General features: G+C 38.6%; 3 protein-coding genes across 56 annotated transcripts in view; 2 read left to right on the top strand and 1 right to left on the bottom strand.

The window, feature by feature from the left end:
• The window catches only part of cacna1da (calcium channel, voltage-dependent, L type, alpha 1D subunit, a), a 174,670-nt gene extending 170,299 nt beyond the window's left edge, over window positions 1–4,371 (top strand). For 47 of the 48 annotated variants that reach the window (XM_073915657.1, XM_073915660.1, XM_073915653.1 and 44 more), the window contains 3 exons: window positions 34–140; window positions 1,507–1,824; window positions 3,319–4,371. In XM_073915657.1, the coding sequence (XP_073771758.1) occupies window positions 34–140; window positions 1,507–1,824; window positions 3,319–3,624 (731 nt within the window). In that variant the 3' untranslated portion in view covers window positions 3,625–4,371. 48 annotated transcript variants of the gene reach the window in all.
• Window positions 4,372–12,436: 8,065 nt separating this feature from the next.
• Window positions 12,437–22,266, bottom strand: parapinopsinb (parapinopsin b). The gene is given in 5 exon segments (NM_001005312.1): window positions 12,437–12,599; window positions 16,757–16,780; window positions 16,782–16,888; window positions 19,586–19,914; window positions 21,930–22,266. Coding segments are annotated over 5 exon segments (960 nt in total).
• The window catches only part of cacna2d3 (calcium channel, voltage dependent, alpha2/delta subunit 3), an 86,886-nt gene continuing 82,458 nt past the window's right edge, over window positions 19,473–23,900 (top strand). For all 7 annotated transcript variants that reach the window (XM_073917004.1, XM_073917003.1, XM_073917002.1 and 4 more), the window contains exon 1: window positions 19,473–19,975. The gene's annotated coding sequence lies outside the window, so the exon portion shown is untranslated. The remainder of the gene's footprint in view (window positions 19,976–23,900) is intronic.

The following is a 23,900-nucleotide window of genomic DNA, read 5'->3' as shown; positions in this document are numbered from 1 at the left end:
TAATCAGACAATATTAATCTTGCCTGTCTATAGGTAATCGGAGACCGTCGTTCAATTTTGAGTGTCTGCGCAGACAGAGCAGTCAAGACGATCTTCCTCACCAGCGAACTGCTCTTCCGTTACATCTCATGCAACACCAGGTAAACTTAAATACAACAGTAGTGCTTAATTAAGTTACGTATAAATGACTCGTTCCAGAACAGCAGGTACACTTGAAGTACACTTGAATTTTTTTTCTTTTATAAATATTTTCCAAATTATGTTTAACATAGCAAGGAAATGTTCACAGTATGTCTTATTATATTTTTTCTTCTGGTAAAGTAAATTTTTTTAAATTTTGGCTAGAATAAAAGCTGTTTTTATTTATTTTTTTTTAACCATTTTAAGGTCAAAATCATTAGCCCCTTTGAGCTATATTTTTTTGATAGTCTACAGAACAAACCATCATTATACAATAACTTGCCAAATTACCTTTAAGGCTGCATTTACACTACAGATCTTGATGGTCAATTACGATTTTGTGACTGTATCCGATTTTTTTGCTGACATGCTTATATCATCTTTTAAAAGTGACTCTTATCCGATTGTCTGCATTTACACTGCACACGGCAAAGACGCAATGACCATTTAAAAAACAACGATAATAAAAAAAAAAGAGCGCTCTTTTTCTCCATTCCTGTATTTAATGTGCTCACGGGGTTTAATTTTTTAAAGTTGTTGCTTTACTATAGTTTATGACAGAAAACTTTTTGACTTTTTAAACCAGTAGGCATCTTAATGTAATGTCCATGGCGTGATTTATACATGGTGGACGTTGCTCTCGCTCTCTCTTGTTAACATGCATTATAAACATGTATTTAGTCCTCGTGTATGAGATTTAAGGTTTGGGACTCTGCTGAAGTCTGTTCCTAAATGAAAGCGTCAGACTTGACGTTATTCGCTATGGTTTTTAATGATGCACAACTCATTGACAGGTGAAAATCTGATCTACCTGCTTACACTGCAGACACTAGGGCACAGATCCAATTCATATCGGGTAAATATGAACATACGAACAAGGCCTGAATCTGATTTGAGTAAATTGGAATCCATGTGATTTTTTTCCTGCTTACACATACTTGGGTAATATCCAATCTGTGCCACATGGGAGAAAACAATCAGAATTGAGTGACTTGAACCATGCAGTGTAAATACGGCCTAAATGTCACTTTAAGCTGTATAGAAAAAAAGTATATTGAAAAATATCCAGTCAAATATTACTGTCATCATGGCAAAGATAAAATAAATCTGATATTAGAAAATAGTTATTAAAACTATTATGTGGTAAAAAAATCTCCTCTCTGTTAAACAGTAATTGTGGAAAGAAATAAACAGGGAGGTTATTGTAGAAAAGTTTATCTTGAAGATGCAACGTGTGTGTTACTATAGTATTACCATAGTGTTATGTTTGTACATTTCTAAGTAAAACAGTTCATTTATATTGGCCAATGTGTGTTTTGTTTTCAGGTGATGGCAGTGGCGGGTCTGGACTCTAGCAGGGCTCACAGGCTTTCACCAACTCGATCTACCAGATCATGGGCTTCACCTCCTCCAACTCCTGCAAGTAAAGACCGGACGCCGTACTACACACCGCTCATCCGAGTGGACCGTCCTCTAAGAGACAGCGCCAGCAGCAGCCATTCATCCATCAGGAAGAGCTCGTGGTACACAGACGACCCTGAGTACCAGCAGAGGAACTTCTCACCTGTTCACCTGCAGGTCCCACCCGAGTACAGGAACCAGTACCTGCAGAAGAGAGGCAGCGCTACCAGCCTGGTGGAGGCGGTGAGTGAGAAGCCTCCTGTTTCACACTTCATCACTCCAAACTGTAGAAGCGTTTACTTTGGAGAATTATGGATGAATACTGTTCAATGTTTATGCATTCCCGTATGCAGTGTAATCATTATAAAAGTTATTTATTTATTTACAAGTAATTTACATGGCAGTGAGGTTGCTTAGTGGTTAGCACTGTTGCCTCAAAGCAACAAGGTCGCTAAAACAAGTCATGTGTGAGTAAACTCTCCTCACATTGGTCAGAGTTTCACGGTTTAGTTTCACGGTGGTTTGGTGGTGTTTGACAAGATGCGCTCGTCGTGTCTGAAGAGCGAGGAGGGATGCGGTGGGGAGGGGTGAGAAGGGTGTGCAATGTATTCGAGGACCAGGAGGGAGACGCGTGATTTCGGAGAGATTATCACTCGTTTGCGGGCATCCGGGAGTCTCTGTACATTTGCGAGAGACTCCCGGAACTTCCGAGAGACTTGAGATGTCTGGACCTCCCGCCCTACTCATAATTCTCTCTTCATATAGCCGTATATATGCCTATTACATATCCATACTGTGATATAGCCAGGCTTGGATCGTATCACTTTCTCACTACAATCAATTCGCTCCAGAGTTTGTTTCAATCGAGTCGAGACCACCTCATTCAGGCGAACTCGGACCGTTTGTTTTGACACGGATTCGAGCGCGATTGCTGGATTCACATATGCTTCACGAACAGCCACACACACACACTGTCATGCGCTTGTAGCTCCAGAGAGCAGTGCACCTCGGACAGTTTATCTAGGATGTACGGCTGGATCGTGTCTCATTATACGACACGAACCTCGCTAACTGGGCAAACGAGACAGGTTCCAAAACAAAAGTCTAGGAATGAAAGCACCCTTTATGTGTCAGTAAAGACAGATGATACACTGTAATAATGTAATGATAAAAAGTCAAGACAACAAATATTTTTATGTTTCTTTAATTTATTTTAATCAGTTAATCAGGTCTGAACTAATGTTTTAAGTTCTCCAATGTTTAACTTTATATTTTTAGTCAGTATATTGATGTAAGTTGAGATGACTACCCTGCAGGCACAGGACATCAACATGACGTTATTTTGACGTTGTAAGCCAACATACCCCAATATCATGGGGATGTTGGATTTTGCTTGGAAATGAAAATCAGGTTGATGTCAAAACCCAACGTCAGGTCGACATCAATGTTACCACTATGACATCTATCAGACATTGGATTTTGGTCAGTCAAAATCATCCAAATATCAACGTAATTTGACGTCATTATTAGGCGTCAAAAAAACGATGTCCTTAGATGCTGGCGAGACATTGAATATCGGTCACCTGACGTCATGACCTAAATCTAACCTAATATTAACATCTTATGGTTTTGTGTGGCTGCTGGGTAGAAAAGTTCAGTTGATTCAACTAAAAAATGAAGGCAGCAGGATGTTTTAACACTGCAACAGTACACATCTTTTTTTTCTCCCCTGAGCAGGTCTTGATATCAGAAGGACTGGGTCGATATGCCAAGGATCCCAAATTTGTGGCCGCCACAAAGCATGAGATTGCGGACGCGTGCGAGATGACCATTGACGAAATGGAAAGCGCCGCCAGCCATCTTCTGAACGGTGGCATTACACCAGTAGTCAACGGCGTCAATGTGTTTCCCATACTGGGCCACAGAGAATACGAGCTGCAGGACGTCTCGGCGAGCTACAGCGACGAGGAGCCCGAACCCGAGCCCAGACCTCGTTACGAGGAGGACCTGGCAGATGAAATGATATGCATTACCACTTTATAGCACCTGGTTTGCTAAAAACTGATTTAGCGAAACAAACAAATATAAAGTTTATTTATTGGCTTACTACCTAAAGAAGTGCCTTCACAGCAGAGCAGAAAGGCACCACAGGAACGGACGCATCGCCGCCACCAGGGGAGGACCACCCGAACTTTCATTGGCTGCTTGTACCGTCACTCCAGGAAACGGACCAATGAGCAGCAAGCCGAGGTAACCGGGGGGCAGTTCCAAGGTGATGACAATCAGAACGAATATGTCATTACCTCAGTCACTTTATTAAGGGTTTTGCATATCAAGCACGTTGCAAGCTCAATGCAAGCTAAGTATGGCATATCCCTCCACAAAGGCTTTAGTTTCGGCCCGTATGATTCGTTTTTAGTAAGGTTTTAGGTCAAGCGCATATTTTAGAGAACAAAAGCTAAGTCTACACTAACACTGGTTTACAATAAGGATATCATGCAGGATTTTCAAGAGGAGTTCAGCATTTTGCGTTGAATGCACTAGCAGACAGGTTATTTTTTTAATTTAGGATAGCCTGTTTGATATTTCATAATATGCTGTAAATGACTTGTAATATATATAGAGCAAAAGACAACTTTGTAAAGAGACGTTCTATATTTTGTAATTATGTACTGTACAAAAAAAGTCAGCAATATTAATCCTAATTGATGTTAACTGCATTACGTAAAAGACTACGAAATTCGGTGTTATTTTAATAGGTACTGTACTTTATTAAATTCTTTGCCTTTATTCTTTGCTCATATGCATTCTTACTCGTTTGTGAAAAGTATAGAACAAAAAAAGCCAATTTTCTATGAGGTTATGTCTGTGACACGCCCGCACAAGATATGCAAGATGTTTTTCTCAGTGTCTGTTTCATTACTGGCGTAGTGTTCCCTTCGAAATCTACGGCATGCGGTATGGGTCATGAACGCTGACTTTAGTAGGGCTTACAGAATTGTGTCTTAATCGTGCTCTTATTTGTGTGTATTGAAAGAGTCTGTCGTAGGACTTCCCATTTTCAGCGTGTTTTTGTTGCATATTTTGTGCCGGGGAGATGCGCAGGACGGTGCAATGGTAAATGCTTTGTGCATTAACGATGATGATGCTGCTGCTGCTTATAATTAGTCTGCAATTAAACTGTACGACCCTCACCAGGAACATGCTGCCACTTGGAAAAGCCTGCTGCCACTGGCTGATCTATGAATTGCTGATCTGGAAATAGTGCAAAGTTTTCAGATCAGTCCATCATTTCTGCTCTTTAGGTGTTTTGAATACTGAAATCTTCCTTTACTTTCATAATGATGTTGATGATTGGGGAGTTTCCGGGTCACTTGAGGTGTATGTTCACATCGTGCAGCCATAAAGGAAGGGTTCAGGCAAAAATGAAAATTCTGTCTTTATTCGCTCTCAGTGTCAATAGAGCTCAACAGTCTGGAATTAAACTGTTGTGCGCTATTGTTTGTGCGCAAATAGAAACCTGCTTAGGTTCATTTGCTTTGACAGATGAATATATATTTGTAAAAAAGTCAATATAGCTACTTAAACACAGTTGAATATGTGAACATAAACAGTTAAAGGAAAAATGTCTATCATTATGTTAAGTCCGTGCATTAGCTCTTTAATGGACTAAATTGTATCTGTATCTGTTAGATCTTCAAATTTAAGGTTCTCGTTTGTATTTTTGCTCTAGTGTAGGGATGTAATGATGAACCATGAACTGTTAAAAATCGATCCAAATATGTGTTTGTTAAGATGCAAAACAAATCTCGGTACAATTAAAGTAGGAGTTTATATGAATGAAATGAATCTCTGAAGGGAACTGATTGTCTTTTGAAACATTTACGTGGTCTTTTTAGTTCATCTTGCCTCTAAGGCCCAATCGCAATTCTACCCCTTAGTCCTTCCCCTTCCCCTTATTTTCTTTAGCTTGAGGGCATAGCGCTAAGGGGAAGTACTAGATAGCCCTTGAAACAGAGATTTTTCAAAACCACACTCGAAACCAAGTGGTAAGAAAATTTCCCAGAATACACTAGCTACAACGGCTGTTTTAATTCATTCATATCTGTGTTCGTGTATTACCGTCATGGTTAAAAAAACAAATGCTAAATTAAAACCCGCGAAATTTCGGTTTAGCGAAAAAAAGTCTAGTGGCTGGGAATGACAATTGGTTGGGAAACAGAATATAATTGCTGTTCATAAGCGCCACCTACTGGCTGAGAGTGAATCAGCATCTTCTTTAGCTCGTCTGCTGTTTTCTTCAAATTTGTTTTACGTAGTAGGCCATAAATTTCACAAAACTAAAGTCAGACCATTATGTTTTTGCTTCAAAATGTAAAATTATGCGCTCAGTCTAAATTAATAAAAATGCTCATGCTGCAATTTAGTTTGGATCCTGATTAATGAAAAGATCACAGGCCAAAGTCTTACGTGAAGAGTTTATATGAAGATATTTCTTTTATTTGTGTAAATTAATTGATTTGTGGCACAGTAAGAAGGTTGCTGGTTCGAGTCCCGGCTAGACCACTTGGCAGGTGCTTCAGTTTTCCCCACAGTCCAAACATATGCGCTATAGGTGAATTGATGAAACTAACTTGTGCTTCATTCCGCTGTGGCGACGTCTAAAATAGAGACTAAGCTGAAGGAAAATGAATCAATGAATGAATAATTGATTCGTTCTAATATATTCTGCAATTTAATGTAGTTATATATTTAAATTTTACAAAGAAACGTGCAGCAATAGCCTAATGAATTCATTTACAGCATAATGCATTCAATCTCATTTTGTAAAATAAAGTGAAACAAAAATCATGAATTGAATCAGTTCGAGTTCGGTGAATCCTTATATCTCTACTCTAGTGTATTTAAATTTTTGATTGCCTTTTTGAGATTGGCTTGCATTCAGCTTTAAAATATACAAATTTTATTTGTATTTTTTTTGCTAGAACTATGACAACAATGGTATAAGGCTCTAGCTTAAGAACAAGAGTATAGGTGCATCCCAAATCGCATACTTATGCACTATTCTACACCATTTTGTAATATAATTAGTGTAAGTAGTGCATTCACAATAAAAACTCTAAAAAGATTACAGTAAGTGCACTTTAAATACTCGGATGAAGCGCTTATTCAATCGGTACAATGAAGTGTAGAGTGTTGGACACTTCACGCACTCAACGGCCGCAGCTTTGCTCAGGTAGCGGAAGGGGCGAAGCTTTCGGGCACTGATGTGGGATTACTTTATTTATTTTGGATTGTGAAAGCAAAATTGTCCTATAATACTCATGGCAGGTATTATTTAGTATTTTGGTCATTTACTTTGGTAATTTGACAACCACTAAACGTCATCAGGGAAACGGTTTGAATTTCTGCTAAGTAAAAAACCATTGAGTGTTGAGTGTGTATGTACATAAGTCAGTGGTCTCAAACTTTGCATAGTTTATCTCCAACCACCTCCAACTCACACCCGCCTAATAGTGTTGAACACCTTGATTAGTTGGATCAGCTGTGTTTGATTATGTTTGAAGCAAAACTGTGCACAGCTGCGGCCCTCCAGGGATTCAGTTTGAAACCTATGGCATAAGTGCATAGTGTGCTATTTGGGACGCAGCATGTAGCTTTTATTTGAAGGGAATAAAATATAAAAAGCATACCCTAGAAGCATGTCAAATGCATTGATATCATGTAAATATAGTGACCATGCTGGAAATTGCTAAGTCGCATGTCATGAGTGAGTAAATAATGACAGAATTGTCAGTTTTGGGTGCGCTATCCCTTTAAGCAGGGTAAGAAACTGGCTAAGCAATACTGACCCCCTTCCCCCTCTTTCGTTTTACTCTTTTATCCGTCACTTCACCTCTGGCTTCTGGAAAATACCTCTTTTAGTGCAGGGGAAACATATCAGCATTTGAAGCGTCCGTTTTTTTGCCTTTAAGGTGTTGTGAATCTCTGTTCTCGGGCCTCGACATGGGATTACATCAATTCAATTGACCTTTTGTCACTTCCAACAGGCAAATTAATGCTGAACATTATGGCAAAAAAAAAGAATTTAAGTTCGACTGCAAAGGCCACTGCCTTGAAGTGTAAAGCTTCAGTCCAGCTGAAATAAAGGGAAACGTGCGTGGGGTTTTGTCGAGTGTTATTGATCGTGTGTGTTTTGGAAAAGTACTGTGCTTTTCAGTCAACCGAATACTGTCACTGCGTGTGCACATCAGAAAGGGCTCTCTGAAATGGAAAAAAAAAATGAAAAGAAAAAAAATATTTGAATTGTTGTGTTCCGGTCTTCATGTCGATTATACTGTATCTTGTAAACGGACCAATGCACATTCTTGGCACATTGTACTATTCGTAGCAATTACTGGTATGGACAACAAAATATGCATTATTTTTATTAAACAAATAAATAAATAAATAAAAAAAGATCTTGTTAAACTAAAGATTTAACTTTTACCTCGTGTCAGGGACTGCTGAAAAGAACGGGAAAAAAAATTAGGTTTCTTAATATACCAATGGGATTTTACTATTAGCACATTGCTGTTCGTCTTTTGCACAGATTACTGTAACGTGCAATTTGTTTTCCCTGTTTTCTATTCATATTTTGTGTATCAAGGTGGGCGAATTTTGTACTTTTTTTCTGTGACTGTGCGTACGGTTTAGTGGAATCTATATTTGTCATTTACATTTCACCTTTCAGTGCTGGGACAAACAGACGAGAGAAGGGGATAAAGGTGCACTCCTCTTTATTGTTGTTAACTTGACAAAATAAGGGAGAAAAAAAAGTATTATACAAGTTTTCAGAGCCACATCTGTTGATTATCACATTTTCATCTAGAGTTGTTGCTATTACTATTATTATTATATACTTTTTTTTTCTTATTAACGCTGTAAGGAAACATAGGATTCTAGTGTAACATATGTACAGACGTAACGGGAAGATGCGTGGTGATGTTCTCCATTTGAAAGTCTTTATCTTTGCTCTGTTATGGTTTTTATTCCATGAGGAAAAAGAAAAAGGGTTTTCTCTTCGTAGCAGATGACTTCTAATATCCCTCTAGGTTTTGTATTGATACATTTTTTTGTAATTTTCCTATTTTATTTTGGCCTGGACTTGATTTTAATCAATATTGAAATTTTATTTTCTAACGATTAATACAGAATAAACTTAATGAATACATAAACCTCTGTGTCGTTTATTTGTGCCTGAACAGCGGGCGGTTACTTGAAGCTGGATTTCTCTGTGGATCTGTGGGTCAAGCTGGCTTTAATTGGAAGGTCAAATATGAAATATTTAATCTGATTGCAGTGCGAGATTCATTTGGGGCTCTGGGATCTAGATAAGCGTTCTTGACTGATTAGCATTAATACTGTGTTTTTAAATTATGCTGGTAAGATGTTTAAATGTTTATGCCTCTTATGATCATCAGAGCTGCGTTTACTTGATTAAACAGAAATATTGTATAATATTATTGCAACTGACAACAACTGTGTTGCATTGAACATATTTTAAAATCATTTATTCTTCCTATTCAAATCTGAGTTTCACAGGATCCTTCAGAAATCATTCTGATATGCTGATTTGATGCTTCTTAAACATTTCAATAGCAGCTAATTTTGAATATTAGCATAGCACAGCTGTGATGTGAATGAAAGGCTACATTCGACATGACCCACCCAACATTTATAGGAAACGCCACATTCATCCAATCATTTCACTTCAAGCAGAGAAGCGCTTCATCAAACTCTACACTCTGTAGTGAAGGCTCAGTCTGGGCTGATTTTGTTGTTTAATGGAGAGACGACAGTCTGAACTTCAGATACGTCGTCCTCTGAAGGCCAAGGATCCTTTCCACACATCAGAAAGGGTATTGCATACCTCTGGAACTAAAACAGACATTTATTAAATTCAAACCGCCACTTTTAACATTATGTATAATGGCATATAATTGCCATTTTAAGCACTCAAAGAAACATGATGACAAGAAAAAAATAAGTTAGATTTGTATGATTTAGGATGTGCTTGTATCAGAACACTCGACTGGTGTTAAAAATTAAGAGGAATTATTTAAGGCGCAGTTAAAAATATATTTGCAATGTATTGCATATGCATTAGTACGCATTTTCTATTTAGACATGTTTATTTTAATAGAGTTTTTACAGGTAAATGAATCAAGGTAATTATAGACCTTTTTCTTGGCTGCTGCATGGAGGGCGCCATAGCGACCAGCGTCTTCCGGTAGAATGGTTAGAACTTCTGTTTACAGCGTTCACAATGGGTAATTTGCGATCTAAAAATGGGTTTCAATAGCATTTTTAATGGATTACGGAGTGTTTTTGTGACACAACTTAGAAAGGTGTGTGTTAAAGCCGTTTTAACCTGTCAGATGTAGTTTAAGCACGAGAGAAAAACGTTCTACTAGTTCACGTGTCTGCCGTCAGAAATACAGTGTGTGTGTGTTTCCCCGGCCTGTCAGATGTTAGCTCAGTGGCTCTTTATTGCGGCTCAACAATCCATATTTGGATTGAATCAGCCATATTGGATTGGCCATATTGGATTGGATTGAATCAGCCATATTGAAGTGTAGTTCCAAACTGATACGCTGCTGCCTGATTTGCAGATCATTCAAATCGCGAGCCGTTTATGTTTCATTTATTTTCATTTCATGTTTCGTTTGTTTCATTTACTTTGTTGTTTTTACGACGGTTTGTGTTTTTCTGTCATTTCAAAATAACACTAGCCGATATTTTCAAACATATATTGTGCGTCAAACATTTTGGAGAATTACATTAGTTTGGGCAGGTTATATATTTGAAAAAAAGAGAAAATGTTGACTTTAGCGATGACGAAGCTTCATTTAAACCGCAGAAGATGTCGTCTCACAACAAGAGGAAAATGCCTCAGCAGCAGTTTTCTATCCAATTAGATTGTATTTTTTTTAAATGATCAGTCCATGAGGTGGCGCTAATCGACAACAATATTATTTCAAAGATGTTAAAAGCAAATAAAAAAGATTAAAACTATCGTTTTAAAGCCGTCCAAATGTGACTATTTACACGCTTCAGCTGCAGACTGAAAGTTCTTAGCATTCTCCTTGCGCATACACGCAAAACATAATGGGTAATTTTGCGTTCTAAGAAAAAGGTCTATATTTGTGATGTTTATGGTTTTTGTGGCATTATTTAATGAACAAAATGCCTGTCATACCCAATGTTAAAACTGTTTTACTAATAAATTGCATACACCTTATTATTATCAGTGCTTTATTGGCTTGCAATCTTGACCTGTTCAGTAACGATGCATTCAAAATGAGACATATCACCCTCCGAAGGGCACTTTCAAGTGAAAACAATCATAGCCGCCATATTGAAATGTAGTTCCAAACTGAAGAGCTCATAATGGGCCATTCAGAATGATGTTGCACACTCCGTTTCATTCAGAAGCGCTCATCCCTAGGCCCTGTCACTTCAGCACTTAAGGCATAGGAACATCTCTGCTGAATGGATCTAAGTGTGAATTTGCCCAAAAGTTTCTAAGGGGAATAAAATAATTTTGCAACTTAAAGCAAAGGTTATATTGAATGTGAAAATGTTGCAACAATGCAAATTTCAGCAGAAAAATATAAGTAAAGCTCTTTTTGGGATTGCAATAGTTTTGAAGGGAAAAAATGTTAGTTAAGCACTATATTTGTGCAACAACATGTCATGCTTCTCGGGAGAATAAAGTTTCTCAGGAGCAACAGTTAAATTGAAAAAAAAATTGGGGGGTGGGGGGATGCTTTTGCTAGAGGATGTTTTGTTTCTTTGGGCTTATAAACTAATTTTTGAGAGGATCACATGCTTATTATTGACCATGGCTGGGCCCGCATTAGTTAACACATGATTCACCAATCAGATGATTCCTAACTCACTATAAGTAACCAGAGTTCCTTACCTCAGTTATCTTTGTTTTGAAAAATCCCTCCTCCCACCCCTACTCCCCATCCTTTACTAGATTGGGCGACACGGCAACCCGGTGATTAGCACTGTTGCCTCACAGCAGGAATGTCTCTGGTTAAAGTCCTTACTAAACCAGTAGACATTTCTGTGCAGAGTTTGCTCATTGTCCCCGTATTCCTGTGGGTTTCCCAAAGGGTTCCACGAGTTCCTCCCACAGCCCAAAAACACACGACTTAAGTAAATCGAACAAACTAAAATGGCACCATAGTCGAGCTCTTAGTAAGACGTTTATTTCTCTATAGCCATCCCTTTATTTGTTATTAGCCAGAAATAAGCATGGGAGTTCTCGAAACCTACCTGAGCTAAAACTCTTCTCTCGCCGTGCAAACGGGAGGAAGCCGTGGGCTCGAGGATCTTATGAGCCCCGGGCTCTCTCTCCCGGGACAGCATGCCAAACAAGCTTTAAAAATGATCATTAGCTAAGTGTGAACTCTTGAAATGTATGACATTTAGTTGTAACTGTGTATCAGTACTGTATGTATTTTTGTTTCTACAGTATTGACATTATTCTGCAATGCGGAGGTGCGCTCGTCTTTTTAGAACTTCCGATTCGGTTTCCTATGGGATAAATGACGAGGAATAATAAGCGGCAGAAAACGGTCAGCTCTACAAACAAGTGTGTTCATGAGTAAACATAAAAAGGAGAACAAAATAAGAAGAAAATGTCAGTTTGCAACATCAAGCAGCAAAACAAGCTGCTTTTAACGTCTAAAAATCAATGGAAGTGAATGAGAGCGGAAGTCTGGAGCCAAAGAGATTTCAATTGCTGCACCCACTCGTAGGTAAAGAATAAGGTCAATATGTGCCATATGGGTGCACATGATCTGCTTGTTCTGCTCACCTGTTTGTTCATGTATATGTAGATCAAGGGGTTGTATACAGTGCTGCTCTTGGCCATGTATATGGGTAAAACCTTGACCAGCACGGCCAGCTGGACCTCAGGTTTGGAGACGACGGTTAGAGCGAGAGCAGCGTAAGGCAACCAGCTCACCAGAAACGCCAACACCATCATCACCACCATCCACGCCACCCGAGCCTCTGCCCGCGCCGCCGCTCCACCACCAACCTTAGCAACCTGTCGGAGGAAAGAAACAGCAGATCTTTCAATGTGTTCAAACAACAAGTGTTGGCCATTACACAAAGTAAGCACCGAGTAAACTAATACACTCCTTGTTTCAAGAGTTCGCACTTAGCTGATAATCAATACAGCGTATTTGTCATGCTGTCCCGGGAGAGAGCCCTGAGCTTGTTATATCCTCGAGCCAGGGGCTCCGTCCTGTTAGAAGGGCGAGAGGGAAGTTCGAGCTCAGGTAGGTCTCGAGAACTCCTCTACTTGTCGCCGTGTGAGAAGTGTAAACTAAGATTAGCTGCGTCCCAAATCGCATACTTATGCACTATTCTATGCCATTTTGTAGTATAAATAGTTTAAGTAGTGCGTTCACACTGAAAATTCTAAAAATAATAAGTGCACTTTAATTACCCTGATGATGCACTCATTCAGCCAGTAAAATGAAGTGTGTAATGATGGACAATTCACGCATTCAACGACCGCAGGTTTGCCTACGTAGCGGAAGGGGCGGAGCTATCAGACGCACATGTTGAATAACTTTATTTATTTTGGATGGTGAAAGCAAAATTCTCCTACGAGAGTGATTATAGCGCCTCCCGATGGTGAATGCGGCAATACTCATGGCAGGTATTATTTAATGATTTGGTCGTTTATTTCACTGATTTAGCAACCGTCAAACGTCATCAAGGAAACTGTTTGAATTTTCCGCTTAGTAAAAAAACAGAAGTGTGACATTTGGGACGCCACTACATACATATACTATTCTGTTGAGTGTGTAAGTGCATAAGTAAATAGTGCATGAGTGCATAGTGTATAGTGTGCCATTTGGGACGCAGCTATAGTCTTAGGTGATAATTTGTTTTAGTCGATTGGCTAAGGTTTATGTTTTTGGACGGTAGGAGGAAACCGGGGAACCCGGGGGAAACCCACGCGAACACAGGGAGAACATGTTAACTCCGCACAGAAACACCGACCAGCCCGATAGGAGATTGGACCAGCGGTGTTCTTGCTGTGAGGCAACAGTGCTAGCCACTGGGCCACCGTGTCACCCTGTCGGCAAAAGGGGGGAAGTAGGGGTGGAGGTGGGGAAACTTCAAGACGAAGATAACTGGAGTGAAAAACTGGTTATTTATAATGCTTCCATAATCATCTAATAGGGCAGATTACGGAGCTAATGAGGAGCCAGCCGTGTTGATCATAAGCATGTGATCCTCTCGAAATTAGTTTATGAATAAACCACACTTAAACTGCTTATTTAAAATGAGCTGAAACACAATTCTGGAGATATTTTGTGGGACAACTTAATTGTCTTATGTTCAATCAACTTAAATGTGTTAAGTTAACTTAATTGATTTGTTTTGGGACAACTTGAAGGGATTGTGTGGAACCCTGCATTTTTGACAGTGCGTTACGGATGCATTGATTCATACCAGATGCACTGAAAAGACCCAAACACAAAAAATGTGCCCAAAAGCTCACACAATCTTACTCCACAGAGGCCACCATGAAAAGAAAAGTGCTAAATAAGTGCCAACACCCTTCAGGTTTGAGCCTTTTGCTCATTTTCGTGGCCTCTGGAATAAGATTATGTGCGCTTTTGAGCACATTTTGGTGTGTGGGTCCTCTTTTTTGTCTTCTTTGCGTTTATACTGGAGAATAAGCACAGACGTACGTGATTTCTAACACACATAATGGAAAAATTCACTTAAAAAGGCACATTTGACAACTATGATAGACTTAAAGAGCCCATATTATACATGAAATAGGGTCATATGTTGGTTGTAAGGGTCTCCAACAACAGTCTAATATGCATGCAAGGTCAAAAAACACTTTCATGGTCTTATAATCTGCATTTATTTTTACCTAATTATCCCAGCGACTCCTGTATGAATCGTCCAGTGATTCATTTGTTCCCAAACCCCTCCTTAGCGCGGAGCTAATCTGCGCTGATTGGACCGATGACAGTCTGTCGCGATTGGTCGACTGCCTTCAGTCAGAGAGGGAAATGGCCAATAGCTAATCAGCAATTTAAAAAGTAATCACAGTTCATACACGCTCGATAGTGTAGGCGTGGATTTTAGCTGCCACACTATGGCGAGTGGATAGTGCCACGGATAACCGAACGAAGGAGACAGTCGTGTACTCGCCATACCACACACACACAAAAACACACACACACCTCCGGATGACAACGCTCCCGCTTCCGCCCGCACCCGCCAGGTTTTAGCCTGAGAACCCGCTCCGTTTTCTGCCCGCCGCGCCCGGTCCCGCTAGAGCGGAGAACACAACCAAAAATCACCCAGTATACAGTCCAGACAGCCAAGCTGTCTGTATAAACACATACACACAGCACAAAGCACACAGAGCTCGTTCGTTCGCTCTCTCTCTCTCTCTCTCTCGCTCTCTCTCATACGCTCTCTCATACCAAGCAGACTCTCTCTTTCTAATTCGCATAGCAATATCCGTGATATTGCTAGACAGCCCGCTCCCGTCCCAAATTAAACCCGTTACCGACCGCTCCCGCGATTTATTCGGAAATTTATTCCCGCGGCTATCCCCGCGCCAGATTTCTGCGGCGCGGGAATAAATTTCCGAATAAATCGCGGGAGCAGAACTCTAGCACGGAGCTCCATAAACAAACAGCACGCGTCGCGTTTTTAACGTGACTTTGCACGCGATAAGATAATATATCCAGTTAACCTGATACAGTACACGCGGTTACAAGTAACAAATCACAACTAAATACATTTGCAAGCTCGAGTAAACGAGGCAACAACTTTAACCGCACGTACTTACACTTGAGAAATGGAGGAAGAAACCCATCCTGACGTCCATCAGTTACTCTTTACTGATCCTTCCTTTAACAAACTCAGATGAAGTATTCTTTGTAGCATGTAGCTTCCAGAAGTTTCCAACTGCTTGGTTATAATGCTGAGGTTTCATCTTTGGGTAGAGACTCAATATATCCATCTGCAGTGTGACTTCAATCAACCGGCATGTTTGTGTGTGTGTGTGTGTTTGTGGGTGGGTGTGTGTGTGTCTGGGTTTCTGCGTCAGAGGGCGGGGCCTCAGGTTTGAAATCTCCCGGGTTTGCGCGTGCACGTGAATAACTTGGTTTCGTTCGTACGTCATGGCGAAACACCTAATGAATCGGTATCAAGGCGACTCGTTCGAAGCACTATGAGTCGACTCTTTTATAGATGAATCAACAGTTTTAAACACTGTATTCTTACAGATTTAAGCCTTAGCTGGATACTTCACTTCACTTAGAGCTGTGTTACACACTACATGGAGGGGAATTTTCAAAAACCCATAATATGGGCTCTTTAAACAGTTGAGTTTTACTGTTTTTTAATTCATTCAGGAGGCGATACTGTGGCATAGTGGATGGGTAGCACGATCGCCTTACAGCAAGAAGGTCGCTGGTTTGAGTCCCAACTGGGTACGTTGGCATATCTGTGTGGAGTTTGCATGTTCTCCCTGTGTTGGCGTGGGTTTTCCCCACAGTCCAAAGACATGTGGTACAGGTAAATTGCATAAGCTAAATTGGCCATAGTGTATGTGTGAATAAAAGAGTGTATGGGTGTTTCCCAGTGTCGGGTTGTGACTGGAAGGGTATCCGCTGTGTAAAACATATGCTGGATAAGTTGCGGTTCATTCCGCTGTGGCGACCCCTGATTATTAAAGGGACTAAGCCTAAAAGAATTCATTCAGTCAATCGCCGGGTCTGGTGGGAGCATGCTTAGCTTTGCATAAATAATCGAATCAGATTAGACCATTAGCATCTCGCTCACAAATAATCAGAGAGTTAACTTTCGTGTTTAAAGCTTGGCTCTTCGGTAGTTACATCATGTACTAAAACCAACAGAAAATGAAAAGTGGCTATTTGCTAGCTTGATATGGCTAGGAACTATACTCTCATTCTGGCATAATAATTAAGGAACTTTGTTGCCGTACCATGGCTGCAGCAGGCGCAATGATATCAATGCTAATGTCATGTTTTCATATTTAACACTATCTGATGTCGACATTAGACTTCCCTGAAAGTAAAATTTGTTCATCCAACATCCAAACTGATATTCAACAACAACAAAAAAATATAGCTGCGTTGCAATCCGTATAGTGTTTAAAATTATGTCCCAAATCGTAGTATGCTGAAAAGAGCATGCCAAAAGTTCCCGGATTGTTTACCATTTCCAGTAAAAACTAAGTATAGAACTGAACATACTCTAACCGCTGATATTGACCACAATACATTGCGCGTTGGACATGAATTTGATTAGAACTACAAATGCGGGAGAAAAGTGTAAATAAACTACAAACATGGCGGACGAGCGAGATCAAGCAGAAAGGCTTCAGTAAAAAGATTTGTATGACTGTTAATTAATATCTAGCCCACTGGAATATATTTCAACAGCGTTTTCAGTGTTATATTTCATCTGCAACAACAATAGTTATATCAAGATATGTTTGGACATTAACGTCTGAATGCTTAATTATCCAACGACCTGAGGGGATTTATCTGCATGAAAGATTTGCGAATGGCAGAATAACCTGCTGCTTCTCCAATTAGGTAGTAAACTAAATATGAAAGAAATGTGCATGATGTGTGGATGATTGACAGGCTCATAACTAAGCAACATAACGATCTGTTAACGGGGAAATATTATGTTCCAAAGCTACTCACACACTCAAAAGTATGTATTTTTCCTTTACAAAAAAGTACAAACTTTAAGGGCGTAGTATAAGTATGTGAATTTGGACGCAGCATGTCTCCTTAACCCAGGGATCAGCAACCCAAAATGTTGAAAGAGCCATATTGGACCATAAAAAACAAAAACAAATATGTCTGGAGCCGCAAAAAATTAAAAGCCTTATAATGATGGCAACACATGCTGTATGTATTTATATTAGCTATATTAGCCTACTATAAAAATTACTTCGCTGGCTACAAATACATACTGAGCCTTCATGGTTAAATGTTCATTTCCCTGCAGTGCATCCTGTAGAGAATGACGCACCACGTGACTACTCTGTTGTACAATGCCGTCTCAAGTTTAACTTACAGTATATTAATGAATTATGTTTAATGTTCAAGTTTAACTTCATTACAATATTAATGCATTATGTTTAATGTTCAAGTTTAACTTCATTACAATATTAATGAATTGTTTAAAGATCAAGTTTAACTTCATTACAATATTAATGAATTGTTTAATGATCAAGTTTAACTTCATTACAATATTAATGAATTGTTTAATGTTCAAGTTTAACTTCATTACAATATTAATGCATTATGTTTAATGTTCAAGTTTAACTTCATTACAATATTAATGCATTATGTTTAATGTTCAAGTTTAACTTCATTACAATATTAATGCATTATGTTTAATGTTCAAGTTTAACTTCATTACAATATTAATGCATTATGTTTAATGTTCAAGTTTAACTTCATTACAATATTAATGCATTATGTTTAATGTTCAAGTTTAACTTCATTACAATATTAATGCATTATGTTTAATGTTCAAGTTTAACTTCATTACAATATTAATGCATTATGTTTAATGTTCAAGTTTAACTTCATTACAATATTAATGCATTATGTTTAATGTTCAAGTTTAACTTCATTACAATATTAATGCATTGTTTAATGTTCAAGTTTAACTTCATTACAATATTAATGAATTATGTTTAATGATCAAGTTTAACTTCATTACAATATTAATGCATTATGTTTAATGTTCAAGTTTAACTTCATTACAATATTAATGCATTATGTTTAATGTTCAAGTTTAACTTCATTACAATATTAATGCATTGTTTAATGTTCAAGTTTAACTTCATTACAATATTAATGAATTATGTTTAATGATCAAGTTTAACTTCATTACAATATTATTGCATTATGTTTTGCTTTGATGAAATTAAAGAAACGCAATAAAGAAATCAGATTTTTTTATGTTTTTTTTTTATTTTGAGGATTCCAAAAAACAACATCAAAATTAACGTGCACAACGTGCCCCTTATCTGGGCAACAAACAGTGCAATAAAACGCAGTCTGCCATTTCCATTTCAAGATCAGCTCGAGTCATTCCTGGGAATGTGCTCAACCAACACAATCTCACGGCAATTCGTAACTTTTTCATTTAGTGGCTAATTCGTAAGTATTCGTACGATCTAATTCGTACAATTTAGTACGATCTGCTTTTCCCCCAATGACGGTTGGGGTTAGGGGTTTGCATATCAACGATCGCACCTTGTAAATAATTACCGTTGAGTGAGTGATCGGGATGGGCTTCTTTGAATTCTCTCAGGGAGGGAAAATGAGAAAGCGTGCCCCGCTGTACATCTTTGGCAAAGACAGCTTGCGCTCCATGGCGCATCACACAGCCGCCGGTTTGTTTACAACAGCTACCTGCCTGGCATCCCGCCCTGCTGATAGAAACGTGTGTCGCAGGCTATGACGCAAATCTTCGTTGACAGAAATGTTGAAATTAAATATTCTACACACTTTTACAGCATTGGAAAACGTTAAGATTGTTTGTCCTTCTATAGAAACCATATTAAAACAAAAAATATATTTTCCTCCATCATCGTTTTCCATTTTCAAACATTTTTTGAAAAAGTTCCAGGGAGCCACTAGGGCAGCGCTAAAGAGCCGCATGCGGCTCTAGAGCCGCGGGTTGCCGACCCCTGCCTTAACCGAACACACCTGGTTCAGATCATCAGCTCATTAGAGAAAGACCTGCGTTGGGTATGACAGGAGACATCAAAAACATGCAGTGTTAGTTGTCCTCCAGGAACGTGGTTGAGTAACACTATCTTAAAAAAAAAAATAGCCTTACTGCCTGTCTAAATTTCATCATCTATGAAACAAAAGTAGCCCAAAACATGTCATACTTGTCTCAGCGTGTAGAGCAGCCATGAATACGACACCAGGATGATGGCGAATGGCACCGCGAAGCAGACGGAGAAGTAGCAGATGATGTAAGACACGTCTCTGAGTTCTCGACTCTGCCAGTGCGGCCCGCAGGACGTGCCCGCTCCCTCCAGCTGGTAGCTTCCCCAGCCCAGCAGAGGCGGAGTGTTCCAGATCAGAGACCAAAGCCAGCAGGACAACAGGCCTCCTGCGGCGTGTCTGCTCTGAAACGTGATGGAGCCCAGAGGTCTGCACACCACAAACAGACGCTCCACTGCGATCAGAGCCACGGTGCACAGCGCGGAGATACCTGTGCGCACACAAACACGCCACAGACAACATAGAGTTTACTTCAGTAATATGACAGCAAGGCAAGTTTATTCATTTCATACACAATGATAATTCAAACTCCTTTAAACAAGAATAAAAGAAAATAGGTATATGAACTAAAAAACCCTACTGAAAAAACAGCTTAAACCAGCCTAGGCTGGTTGGCTGGTTTTAGCTGGTGGACCAGGCTGGTTTTAGAGGGGTTTTGGCCATTTCCAGCCTGGTCTTAGCTGGTCAGGCTAAGAGATGACCAGCTAAAACCAGCTTGACCAGCCTAGCCAGACTGGGAGCCCAGCTATGTCCAGCTTAAACTAGCCTGGAAGTGACCAAAACCCCTCTAAAACCAGCCAACCAGCCTAGGCTGGTTTAAACTGGATTTTTCAGCAGGGACAGAATAAAAAACAATAAAATGTTTTAAAACATAACAGTGTGATTTGTCGAACAAAGCACAGTCGGTATGTTACTTTTAGGCAGTTGTACTTGTATTGCAAATTGTACTGTTGTCAAAGTTTGTTGTACTGTATAGTTACAACTGTGTTTATACTTTATTATATAGCAATATTAACATCACAATACACAATATAACGATACACATCACAACAAAGAAAATATAAAATTATAGCTTAAACGCACAGTGTTCATTGATAAAATGCCAAATCAAAGAGTTAAGTTTTCAACCTTAATTTAAAAACAGACCGAGATGATATAGATCTAATACAGAGGGGCAGAGTATTCCACAACCTAGAACCAGCTACTGTGAAAGCACGGTCACCTCTGCATTTTAGCCCCGACTTAGGGATACATGACAATCTCTGTTTAGATGACCGAAGAGACCGACCAGGCTGATGCTCGATCAACATGTCTGACAGATAGGCAGATGCCAGGTCATTTACAGATTTAAAAACCAAGAGAACCTGCACAAGTGTATATATAATAAGCAAAAATACATTGTATGAGTAAAAATTATTGATTTGATTGTCAAAAATTAATTATTAACTAAAACTCATATTTGCTTGCAATATTTTGTAATTTTCTAGCTGTAAATGTATCCAAACCAAAACTATTAGTGATACACTTTTCTAATCACTTAATTTGAACATCTTTAAAGACATTTTTTTTTTCAATATTTAGATTTTTTTTTCAGATTCCAAATTTAAGGATCATTTTATTTTAGCCAAATATTGTCCTATAGTAAGAAACCATACACCAATGGAAAACTTGCCAGCTCATTTCCTCAGTCACAATTTGTCCATTTAAATAATAAAAGCCTTGTTTTTTTGGTTCTTTTATTGGTTATTTTTCTTAAAGTCTTCTTCTATTGGTTATTTTCACAATTCATGATGGCATACTGTCAAAAATGGGATAAATGAGCTCATATAGGGGCCAAGTTCTGACTTCTTTCGAATCCCCCGAACCTATTACAAATGCATTTTTTATTACTCACCCTTTTGTTTCAAACTTTAATGAGTTTAAACACACACAAAAAAAGCTAGAATCCTGTAACCATTGACTTCCATAGTATTTGTTTTTCCTACTATGGAAGTCAGTGGCTTTTCAGCTTTCTTCAGTATAATCTTTTGGGTTCAACAGAAGAAAGAAAAGCATAAAGGTTTGAAACCACTTGAGAGTGAGTAAATAGTGAGTACGTTTTCGTTTTTGGGTAAACTATCCCTTCAAATAATAACATTATATTAGATGTGAAGTCTTTTATTTATTTCACCAGTCTCTGTAAGCTTGTGTGCAGTTTATACATAAAAAAATGATTAATTGGATTTACCAAAACAATTTAAGTGGCTGCAAACTATTTATATGAGCTGAATTGAAACAAACAAATGTAATAATCTTCAACCTAAATTGTTTATTTAAGTTCAGCCCATTCAGAAAGTTAGCAACCACATACCTTAAAGAAATGTGGTAAATCTAATGAATCATTTGTGTCAGTGTACACCGTAAAGTCTAAATAATTATTTCATGTTCAACCTGGATGAGACTTACCAAAAAATGCAACACAAAATCCCTCCAATACACAGCCGATCCGTCCCGTAATGTAGTAGCCTACAGCATTGGTCACCACAGATGGCACGCTTCCTGTTAGTGTGGTGCCCAGGTCGGCCACGGCGAGGTTAACCAGGGCAAAATTGAGCGGCTGCCGCAGCTGTTTGTGCCGCAGGGTGACGACTATCACTGTAGCGTTCAACACGACAGATGTGATGGAGAACACGGCCATGAGGAGGGACAGCGTGATGAATCCTGCCCGGGGAAGAGGCACCTTCAAACCAGGGCCATCATAGTGAGTGGAAGAGTCGTTGAGGAATTCTGGGAAAAAGTCCATCTTCTTAAGTCTTAGCTAAAAATGCCAACCAAAAAAGGTAGTTTTGCAGTCAAGCTAAGTGTATTGTTGTGTGCTGTGTCATTCGAGTTGATCAGACATGCACATTTGAATCACATCATCATGTCGGCACAGTCGGAGACGCACAAAAAAGAGCTCTTATTCAGATTAGGTGCTGTAAGAAGAAAAGTCCCGAAGATCCGGATTTAAGACACAATAAGTCCTCCTGGGTGTGATTTTTCTGATCCAGCTCTTCCCTTGATTGCTGTTGAGGAATGATTTGAGCTACTGAAAAAGAATCGTGAACAAAAACACTGCCTTCTCTGTGTGAATTTTCTCTTATGAATAATGTCAGATGTGATGATTCAAGGTGGTTCATTCTGCTGTGGCGACCCCAGATTAATAAAGGGACTAAGCCGAAAAGAAAATGAATAAATGAATGACGATTCAACAAAATCAGATTTAGAGATTTGTTTGATATAAATATATTTGGAAGAAATTTGCATCAGTGAGTGCAATACATTCTCCATTTAAAAAATAAAAAATCCCTCATGCTAACGATGATGGCTTATTTTTTTTTATCATTATTCATTATTTTATCATTAACAGTGTTTTTTAACTTTGAAAATGTTACTTGACATGGAATGATAAATATAAGTACAGTATATTAAAATGTACATTTCTTTGCTTTCTCTGTCAACTAAAATTACAAAATGCATATAATATTTGTAGGCTTAAAGTGAACATAATTTTAGCCTTATGTCAGTTCACCATATGTCAATGCAGTGACGCCTTACGTTATTGCTTTAGAGGTGCTCCTATGATTCAGTTCATTGAGATGAGATCATGTAACTCAATGCGTTTAAGACGACAGATTTTGTAAAGGGTTTTGTAAGGGATTAAATGCGATGTGTAACTTCAGTCAGCACTAAATTTGACCTGCTAAGAGTTTTAACTTCCATTAAGACAAGACCGAGATTATGTGTGTTTGGTGGCCTGTATTCAGAACTCCAGCACAGACTAACCGGATTGATCAAACTACTACTTCTGTCCCTAAAAGACCCGCACTCTTAGCGTTGTCTTTGTCATTGTGATTAAAGCAGGATCAAACACTTAAAAACACTTCTGTTTCTGGATGTGCATCTGTACTGTAGTTCCACCAGATGCACTTTACAGTACCTTTAAAAGAAATGTTCCCCTAAAATACTTTGTTCTTAAATTGTTGGCAAAAGCTGTTCGAATAAACAGAAAAAATAATTGAACCATAACACTCTATAACACATAAGTGACATTTAAGATCATAAACATTTGACTTTCAAAATTCAGGGTTGGTAGTTTTTGATTCTTGTATTTGAATTAAAAATACAATATAAACATTATAAAATATACATATACTAAATAAATATAAATATACTAAAATAAATAAAACTTTAAAAAAAATATATATATATATATGTATGTATTTTTTTTATTTTTGACTTCTGATGAAAGTTTTATTTATTTTAGTTTGGCTGGAATAAAAACAGCTTAAAAACTATTAAGGTCAATATTATTATTTTATTTCAAATTATTTTGTTTTATTGGCTACAGAACTTTTCCCAGAGATGGGTTGCGGCTGGAAGGGCATCCGCTGCGTA

Source organism: Danio rerio, chromosome 11, assembly GCF_049306965.1.
Source record: "Danio rerio strain Tuebingen ecotype United States chromosome 11, GRCz12tu, whole genome shotgun sequence".
In the NCBI taxonomy this organism is placed as follows: domain Eukaryota; kingdom Metazoa; phylum Chordata; class Actinopteri; order Cypriniformes; family Danionidae; genus Danio; species Danio rerio.
This window is presented reverse-complemented; position numbering and strand designations above follow the sequence as displayed.